The following is a 10,000-nucleotide window of genomic DNA, read 5'->3' as shown; positions in this document are numbered from 1 at the left end:
CCGCTAGTCTTCTAAGGCGATAACACAATGTACCACTAGAACACTGGAGAAGGGCCTCTACACACCTCTGTAGAGACTTCATCAACACCAGAGAATAGTCATCTACACATTAACTATGTAGAGTTTATTTATAATTAATTAATGTTATCTTTATGAATAAAAAACAGTGTTTTGATAAATAAGGACATTTCTACGTGACCCCAAACTTTTGAACAGTAGTGTGTTCCCCTTAAAGAAGGTGTTGTTGGGCAGATATTGTAATAGAAGTGTAAAACACGTCGTCATGGTGATGCGCGACACACGGAGCACGACACAGACATCCCATAATAAGCAGAGAGGACGGCGCAGCTCTGAAAAATGTGGAACTTTTTCTCCCGACGGCGACTTCTCCTCGAGCACAGCCAACGGACACACACACACACACAGACACACACACACACACACACACACACACACACACACACACACACACACACACACACACACACACACACACACACACACACACACACACACACCTGCAGGACTCACAGCGGTGTGGAATGTGAGCCATGGATGACACTGCTGTGTCACTGGGTGAGATGGAGGTGGGAGGAGGAGGAGGAGGAGGAGGGTGTGTGTGTGTGCGTTTTCTTTCTTTCGCTGCTCGTTTGTTCTCTCGATCTCGACAAAGCGTTTGTGATAACGGAGCGACTGTGAATAAAAAGATGTCTCCATGCAGAACGTCTATATTTATGACACACACACACACACACACCCTGAGTGTGTGTGTGTGTGTTATTCAAGGTTGGACTGACATTCAGTCGGAGAGATAGAGGGAGAGAGAGAGGGAGAGAGAGAGAGAGAGTCTTGGTTGGAGGCAGGAAGTGGGATGGAAGCGGAAGAGAGGAGGAGGAGGAGGAGGAGGAGGAGGAGGAGGAGGAGGAGGAGGAGGAGGGGGGATAGCTTTTCATTTGCATCCTCTGTCCCCCCTGGGGGGTGGGGGGCGTCATATGAGGGGGGAAAGAATGATGGAGCAGAAACAGGGAGCTTGTCAAAAGGAGGGCAGCAGTGAAAGATGAGGGCAACGAGAAGGAGGAGGAGGAGGAGGAGAAGGAGGGGGAGGAGGGGGGGGGGGAGGAGGAAGAGGAGGAGGGGGGGGGGAGGAGGAGGAGGAGGGGAGAAAAGAAGACAAATCTGAAGATGGAGATATTTAACCTGAGTCTAGTTTAGACATCAATCTGCTTGATTCTAAAGACAACACACACAGACATACACACACACACACAGACAAACACACAGACACACACAGACACACACACACACACACACAAACCCTGAACGCCGGGAGAACGACAACACACGTTTTCGCCCCCCCCCCCCCCATTAAAAACATTGAAGCAGAGAACGCACACAGACATGCACACCTACACACCTACACACACACACACACCTACACACCCACACACACATGTACACAGCGCGTGTGTCACGGGATGGGGCGTGGACGAGGCGAGGAGGACGGTAAAAAAAAGAAAGGAAGAGAAGACGGGCGGCGCTTCGACAACACGGTTGTCACACACACACACAAGTACACACACATAAACACACACACACATACACCGTGGGAATCTGAACCACTGAATCGGCAGTGATGATTCGGGTTGATGTATTGTTGATGGGGAGGGGGGGGGGGGGTGACGACACAGGTGATGATGGTGACGGTGGCGGGCGGAGGACGTGGCGGGCGTTTAGGCCCCTCCCCCCCACCCCGGCCTCCTGCGGTGTTACCTGGGCTGCCCAGCACTCCCAGGGAGGCGCTGCCGGACAGGGGGTTTGCGGTGGAGGGACTGGCGGAGTTTTGGGCCGCCGCCGCCGCTAAAGTGGCCAAGTTCTGCAACTGCAGAGCACTCATACCTGGAGAGAGGAGGGGGGGGGGGGAAACCTTTAGGGGGCGAGGCCAGAGGGGGGGGGGGGGTCAGAGGTCACCAGGAGGACAGAGCGAGCCGTCCGTGGTCGTCCGGAGTGAACAGGAATAACAGTGTGTGTGTGTGTGTGTGTGTAGAACGAGCTACACCGGATGATTTCCTCTCATAAGTCCCAGAGTGTCTAAAGCAGCTGTTGTTGTTGTTTGTGTTGTTGTTGTTGTTGTTTGCTTCGTCTCTCTGAGGCACAACGCATCTCTCTGATTTAGTTAAACTTGTGTTTGTTTTGTGTTGTTGTCGTCTAGTCATTCAGGATCCTTCTGTTTTATTATTATGCAGATTAAATCATTTGGGATTTCAAACAATGAATTCTTCTTTTGCTCAGACAAAAAGTCTAAAAATATAAAAAATGGCTTTTTTCAACTTCTGTCTGGGGATTTTTCAAAGCTAATGCTAATTTACAGTTATTTTATTCACTCTCAAATAAATACAATAAGAGCTCATTTCCTTCTAATTCTTTGTTAGCGTTAAACACTGAACTTTGCTCTCACATATAACAAGATGAACATTACTCTCACTTTGGTATTTAATACCTAATTTACTTTAATATTAAAACACATTCTCTCTCGCTAGGCCGTAAACCTGAAACCCCAACATAGAGGGAGCTAACAGAGCTAACGGCTAGCTCACTTCAGAGTTAATAGAGCTAACGGAGCTAACAGAGCTAACGGCTAGCTCACTTCAGAGTTAATAGAGCTAACGGAGCAAACAGAGCTAACTGACAGAGCTAACAGAGCTAACAGAGCTAACGGAGCTAACAGAGCTAGAGGAGCTTACATAATTAACAGAGCAGAGGTAAAGGCTAGCTCACTTCAGAGTTAACAGAGCTAGCGGAGCTAAAGACTAGCTCACTTTAGAGTTAACAAAGCTAACAGAGATAACGGAGCTAACAGAGCTAGAGAAGTTAACTGAGCTAGAGGAGTTAACAAAGCTAACAGAGCTAACGGAGCTAGAGGAGTTAACGGACCGAACGGCTAGTTCACTTAAGAGCTAATGGGGCTAACGGAGCTAAAGGCTAGCTCACTTTAGAGTTAACAAAGCTAACAGAGCTAACAGAGCTAGAGAAGTTAACTGAGCTAGAGGAGTTAACAGAGCTAACAGAGCTAACGGAGCTAACAGAGCTAACGGAGCTAACAGAGCTAGTGGAGTTAACAGACCTAACGGCTAGTTCACTTAAGAGCTAATGGGGCTAACGGAGCTAGCCAGCTAGTGCACTTAAAGCTCTGATATCAACACTTCCAGGAGGGAGACAGACTTCGTTCTCCTCTATATTAAATCGATATGTTCACATCAATAATACTAGTTTGATGCTTTATTAACGTCCAGGATGTTAAATACAGCTGCACAACAGTGAAGTGACCACGTTGCTTCCTGTGAGCAAAGGGACGTTTATTCTGCGTGCAAAAACCTAAACCACTAAAAAGGTGAGGTAGATACTCGTCGTGTTTAAATCACAGAGCTCTGAGATGTTTGATTGTTTTCATGTTTTATTGTTTTATTGTGCGCTTGAGTTACGGAGTCACAGATACACATCTTTAGAGCCCTGAACACTAAACTGCTCGCTGCAGCACTTCAGCATAAATAATGACGCCAACACCCAAGTGATGGGGAAGCAAAGGCCATGAAACACCTCCAGTGTGTGTGTGTGTGTGTGTGTGTGTGTGTGTGGGGAGCAAACAGAATCCGTGTTTCTTACCACCTGAAGCCTCTTCCTCCCGGTCTCATGAGGTTGACGGGTGGACAGTGTCAATGTGAGGTGTATGTGTCGTATATACAGCCTGGGCATGTATATACAGTATACCATGGGGAGTACGCACGCACACACACACACACACACACACACACACACACACACACACACACACACACACACACACACACACACACACACACACACACACACACACACACACACACACACACACACACACACACACACACACACACACACACACACACACACAAACAAGAGACCACGAAGAAGAAGATCCTTCTCGTTTGACAGAGACAACCAGACCCCGAACGCGGCGGCCAATCACAGCGGGCGGCTGGATGCGTCGCTGGCTTCGACGCCTCTGATTGGTTGATTGAAGATATTCCAAAAAACAGCAACAGCTCTTCTTTATTTGTTGTTACTTCACGAGCGCATCGAAGCCAAAAAACAATCTCTGTGTTTTTATTTTTCGGAGCGATTTCCCCAAATTCTTTCTGCGATGCATCAAAAGCGTTAACATTTTTATTTTTTATTTTTATTTCTACGCAACGGGGTGAATAAAATAAAGTGTAACGCACAAATTGAATTTTCTATTTCCTCCCTTCTTTTGTACTCATCCTCCTTTCCTTTCCTTCTCTATTACCCTTCCTTCTTCCTTTCCTCCCCTTCCTAATTTTATAGTTTACATTTCCCTCCTCTTTTTCATGGTTTCCTTTCCTTAACACCTTTTCTTTCTTTCTTTTGTTTCTTTTATCCACTCCTCTCTGTCTTTACTTCCGTTTCATTTCATCCCCCGTTCCTCGATGTCTTTCCTCTTTCTCTTCCTTCCTGCATGTCCTTTCTCTTGTCCATTATCCTCCGCTCTTCATTCCCTTTTTCTTTCCTGCCTTTCACTCCCCCTTCCTTATCGCATATCTCTCTTTCTTTTACCATCTTGTTTCTTTTCCTTTCCTCTTGTCTTTCCTCTCATCCTTTATAAACATATTTCATGCCTTATTCTATCTAATCTTTTCTTCTTCTCTTTTTCTAATTCCTCTTCTTTGCCTTCTCGATCTGATTTCCTTCCTTCACACTTTTCTTTCCTCTTTTTCTATTTCCTCCCTTCTTTTGTTTCCTTGTACTCCTCCTTTCCTTTCCTTCTCTCTTACCCTTCCTTTTGTTTACCCTTACTTCTTTTCCTCCCCTACAGTTTCCTTATGTCATAGTTTCCCTTTCCCTCCTCTTTTCCATTGTTCCCTTCCTTAACTCCTTTTCTTTCTTTCTGTCCTCCACACCTCCCTGTCTCTCTCTCTCTCTCTCTCTCTGAACATGATTCCCGGGGGTCCTTGAGGAGCAAACGGGAGCAGGTGGGTCACAGACGCCTAAATCTGGGAGAGAGGAGCCGAAGGAAGAGCGAGAGGAGGAAAGAAAGAGACGAATGCAGTCTAGAGGCGCAGCATCCGGGCTGTGCAGATGGTGCGTGAGTGTGAGTGTGTGTGTGTGTGTGAGTGTGTGTGTGCGTGAGTGTGTGTGAATGTGAGTGTGTGTGTGTGTGTGAGTGTGTGTGTGTGAGTGTGTGTTTGTGTGTGTTTGTGTGTGTGTGTTTGTGTGTGTGTGTGAGTGTGTGTGTGTGTGTGCCAGGCCTGCACCAGGCTGGTGTTGGCTGTGTCTAATTGATGCTCATTGGTGTAATTGAAGCCTCTCAGCTCCTCGTGTTAAAGACTGAGACCAGATGTCACTCAGCTGTGACACATCTCCTGCCAATCATTAAGGCTCTCTCTCTCTCCCTCTATCACTCTCTCTCTCCCTCTATCACTCTCTCTCCCTCTCTCTCCCTCTGTCACTCTCTCTCCCTCTATCCTCTCTCTCTCTCTCTCTCTCCCTCTATCACTCTCTCTCCCTCTCTCTCTCTCTCCCTCTGTCACTCTCTCTTTCCCTCTATCACTCTCTCTCCCTCTCTCTCTCTCCCTCTATCACTCTCTCTTTCCCTCTATCACTCTCTCTCCCTCTCTCTCTCTCCCTCTATCACTCTCTCTCCCTCTCTCTCTCTCTCCCTCTGTCACTCTCTCTCCCTCTATTTCAACGCAGATGGAGGACCAACAGATATCCAGACGCCGTTACTCGGCCGTCGCTTCCAAGAAATCCCAAAAGTCTGTTTATCCCATTTATCCGAATGGAAAAATATTTCTAATTCATTTGATATAAATATATATATACACATATATACATATATATATACACACCTATATATATACACACATATATATATTTATAAATATATATATATGGATATATCTACCTAAATCTATATAAATCATCTAATTGTAAAGGCGCCGTAACTCAAGAGAAAATGAAAGAAAAGAAAAAGAAAGTGGAGGATAGAAGACGGCGTCCGCTGCCATCACGCTCAGATGGCGCCATTGTGTCTCTGCAATCCCCCCCCTCCCTCCCCCCTCTCTCCCCCCCTCCCCCCTGTCGTCACCTGACTAAACAGTCTGTTACGATCTCAGACACTTAGGAAGTAGGACCCAATTGCACGACCCGGGAGACAGAGATAAAGTATTTGTAAGTACTTTATTTTTCGGTTCTGCAGTGAACAAAATGAAAGCGCTCACGTAGTGAGGAATCAAAAACTTTTCAAGAGCCCAACATAACCCGACCTGATCATGGCAAAAGACCAGACGAACTGACAAGGAACACTGGGAGACAGGGGAATTTAAGCACATGGTAACAAGACACAGGTGGGACCAATCAGGGCGGGCTGACACTGATGAGCATAGGAGACAGGTGTGATGACAGGTGAAAACAATCAGGAAGCCTGGAATGAGAGAAAGCGAACATAAATGACATGAACCTCTCTAGCATATCTGTCGGTGCACAACAGTACCTCTAGGGCCAACTCCTGATGGCCCAGGCTGATTGTAAAAGTCGTGGATAAGAGTCTTGTCCACGATAAATGAAGCAGCTATCCAGCTTCTAGCCTCAGGACCGTAACCCTTCCAGTCTACCAGGAATTGCTTGCCCCTCCCTATTACGGACCTCCAGTAGCTTACGGACCTTGTAAACGTCACCCCCTTCAAAGAACTGGGGCGGTGGAGGGGGCTTGGAGGCGGGAACAAGTGTGCTCTCACACACCGGCTTGATTTTACTAACGTGAAACGTTGGGTGCACTCTCAAGGTCCTGGGAGTTGCAAGCGACGCCGGGTTGATGACTCTGGACACTGGAAACGGACCCACAAATCTCGGAGCCAGTTTCTTTGAGGCGACATGGAGTGGTAAGTCTTTGGTAGAGAGCCAAACCTTTTGGCCTGGACTGTAGGAGGGTGCGACCCTGCGATGAACGTCCGCAACAGCCTTCATCCGAGCTGAACTTCGGAGAAGAGACTGGCGAGCACCAGCCCAAACTCTGCGACAACGTCTGATCATGGCATGTGCCGATGGAACCATCACCTCTTCCTCATTGTTAGGGAAAAGTGGAGGCTGGAAACCATTGACACAATGGAATGGAGAGAGACCTGTGGCCGCCGTCGGAAGGGTATTGTGGGCAACCTCGACCCATGTGAGGTGGTCACTCCAGGTGGTCTGGTTCCGGGAGACGAGACAACGTAGCGTAGTCTCTAGTTCTTGGTTCAGACGCTCCGACTGTCCATTTGACTGAGGGTGATATCCTGATGACAGGCTGACGGTGGCACCTATGAGTCGACAAAACTCTTTCCAGAAGGCGGAAATGAATTGTGGACCCCTGTCGGAAACAATGTCATTAGGGAATCCATGGATCCTGAACACGTGATTCATCATGACCTCTGCGGTGACTTTGGCAGAGGAAGCTTGGTCAATGGGATGAAGTGAGCCATCTTTGAAAATCGATCAACCACTGTTAGAACCGTAGTCTTGCCTCTGGATGAAAATCCTGTCACAAAATCCATCGAAATGTGTGACCAAGGACGATGGGGAATCGGCAGCGGCTGGAGCAAGCCCATCTTAACTTGAGATGAGGTCTTATTACACGCACACACCGGACAAGCCGCTACATACTCGGCCACATTTTCTTCATGGATGGCCACCAGAAACGTTGTTGAATCCTGAACATTGTTCTTGCTACTCCCGGATGGCACGAAAGCACAGATGAGTGAGCCCAGTGGATGACCTTGGAGTGAAGAGCCTCAGGAACAAACAGCAGATTGTTGGGACACTCGCTAGGCGCTGGATTCATGACATTTGCCTCTTTAACGTCTGACTCCACTTGCCAGGAAAAGGCTCCGATCACCCGGTTAAGTGGAAGGATGGTCTTGGGCTCGTGGTTCGGGATCGTAAAGACGAGACAAAGCATCGGGTTTTTGATTCTGAGACCCGGGACGAAAAGAGAGTGTGAAGTTGAATCTACTAAAGAAAAGTGTCCACCTGGCCTGACGGGAGTTGAGACGCTTAGCCTTTCTTATATATTCTAGATTCTTGTGATCTGTCCAGACTAAAAACGGTTGCTCTGCACCCTCTCTCTTTCCCGAAGACGGTTATCGATCCGGATGGCCACAGCGATGAGGGATTCCAGATCCCGGGGTGTCTCCAGTGGAGCCAGCTGGTCCTTTATCGGTTCCGAAAGTCCTGTCATGAAGGCGTCACGAAGAGCCGGAACATTCCATCCGCTGTCCGCTGCTGCTGTACGAAACTCGATGGCATAATCAACCACCTGACGGTTGAGCTGACGTATTGACGTATTTGAAACAGTCTTCTGCTGGCCTCCGTAGCAGGCGATGAGTGGTCAAAAATGCGCCTCATAGTCTCTATGAAATAAGCCAATGAGTAACATAGTTCGGTGTCTCTAGACCATTCTGCAGTAGCCCAGGCTGCAGCTCTTCCCGTTAAATGAGACACAATAAACGCCACTTTACCGTGCTCAGATAAAAAAGCTGCTGGGTTGTGTTGAAAATGCAGATCACACTGTACCAGAAAGGCTCTGCAATTCGAAGAGTCTCCGGAAAATCTCTCCGGAAGAGCCAGCCGTAACGGGGAGGAAACAGCCTGACCTGGGTCGTCAGCTGGAGTATTGACAGGCAAATTCTCAGCTGTGGATGACGTCACCGGAGGAGCAGTCTGTTGATGAGTGAAAATTATTCATTTGGGCAACCAGTTGTTGCATCTGTGTATATATTTCTTCCTGAACCCCGCCTGGCGTCCTCTCAGCTCTTGTATTTCGGCTGACTTTGTCCAGTTTTTCCTCGTGATGAAAAATCGTCACGCCTGTACCGACAGAGCGGCGTGAAGCGTTCTTGGGTCGGCTGGGTCCATAATGTGGTCAGTTCGTTCTGTTACGATCTCAGACACTTAGGAAGTAGGACCCAATTGCACGACCGGGAGACAGAGATAAAGTATTTGTAAGTACTTTATTTTCGGTTCTGCAGTGAACAAATGAAAGCGCTCACGTAGTGAGGGATCAAAAACTTTTCAAGAGCCCAACATAACCCGACCTGATCATGGCAAAAGACCAGACGAACTGACAAGGAACACTGGGAGACAGGGGAATTTAAGCACATGGTAACAAGACACAGGTGGGACCAATCAGGGGCGGGGCTGACACTGATGAGCATAGGAGACAGGTGTGATGACAGGTGAAAACAATCAGGAAGCCTGGAATGAGAGAAAGCGAACATAAATGACATGAACCTCTCTAGCATATCTGTCGGTGCACAACACAGTCTACAATTAGGAGCCGAGAAGAAGGAGAGTGAGGAGGAAGGCTGGTGTGCAGAGGTGAGATGAAGACGCCGTGATTGGAGAGGGTGAGAGGTTCAAGAAGAAGAAGAACAAGAAGAAGAGAGGCTTAAAATAAATTGAGGTGAGAAAAAAAGAGAGAGAGAGAGAGATGAGGAGAGTGTGATGGAAAGAAGGAGGAAGTCAGAGGTGACGACGAGAGAGAGAATCTACGGGTCCCGGAAAAACGACGTCTTAAATCAAACTAAGTGTTAAGCTCTAATAAAAGATATTCCTTAAAGAGAGATTGTGATCTCGCTCTCCGTCGACTCGGCTTCAGGCAGATTAAGAACTGGGTTAATACAACATGTTTCATCCACTTGACATCTTTCCTACTCCCTCGCGTCCTTTCCTTCTCGGGGGAGAAGTTTCCCCACGGCCAGATCCTATCAGCTCGGTTTCCCTCTTTAAAAAAAATATTTTAAATGTCCCGACTGCCGATATGAGAGAGAGAAGAGAAAGAGGAGGAGAAGACGCTTCTCAGAGAGAGAGAGCCCAAAAGAAATGGAGGTGCCACCTGGAACCGAAAAGGGTTCTTCAGAGTGAACCAAGAGAACCATTTATGGTTCCACGAAGAACCTTTCAAACCAGGGTT

At 47.6% G+C, this 10,000-nt stretch overlaps 1 protein-coding gene across 7 annotated transcripts in view; it reads right to left on the bottom strand.

Moving 5' to 3' along the window:
• The window catches only part of celf2 (cugbp, Elav-like family member 2), a 132,095-nt gene that overhangs the window by 7,949 nt on the left and 114,146 nt on the right, over nt 1–10,000 (bottom strand). For 5 of the 7 annotated variants that reach the window (XM_056424612.1, XM_056424611.1, XM_056424613.1 and 2 more), the window contains one exon: nt 1,771–1,896. The exons of the other annotated variants lie outside the window; for them this stretch is intronic. In XM_056424612.1, coding sequence (XP_056280587.1) covers nt 1,771–1,896 — 126 coding nt within the window. The remainder of the gene's footprint in view (nt 1–1,770; nt 1,897–10,000) is intronic. 7 annotated transcript variants of the gene reach the window in all.

Source organism: Pseudoliparis swirei, chromosome 10 (assembly GCF_029220125.1).
Source record: "Pseudoliparis swirei isolate HS2019 ecotype Mariana Trench chromosome 10, NWPU_hadal_v1, whole genome shotgun sequence".
Lineage (NCBI taxonomy): Eukaryota > Metazoa > Chordata > Actinopteri > Perciformes > Liparidae > Pseudoliparis > Pseudoliparis swirei.
The sequence above is the reverse complement of the archived record's forward strand: the minus strand, read 5'-3'. Positions and strand labels throughout refer to the sequence as shown.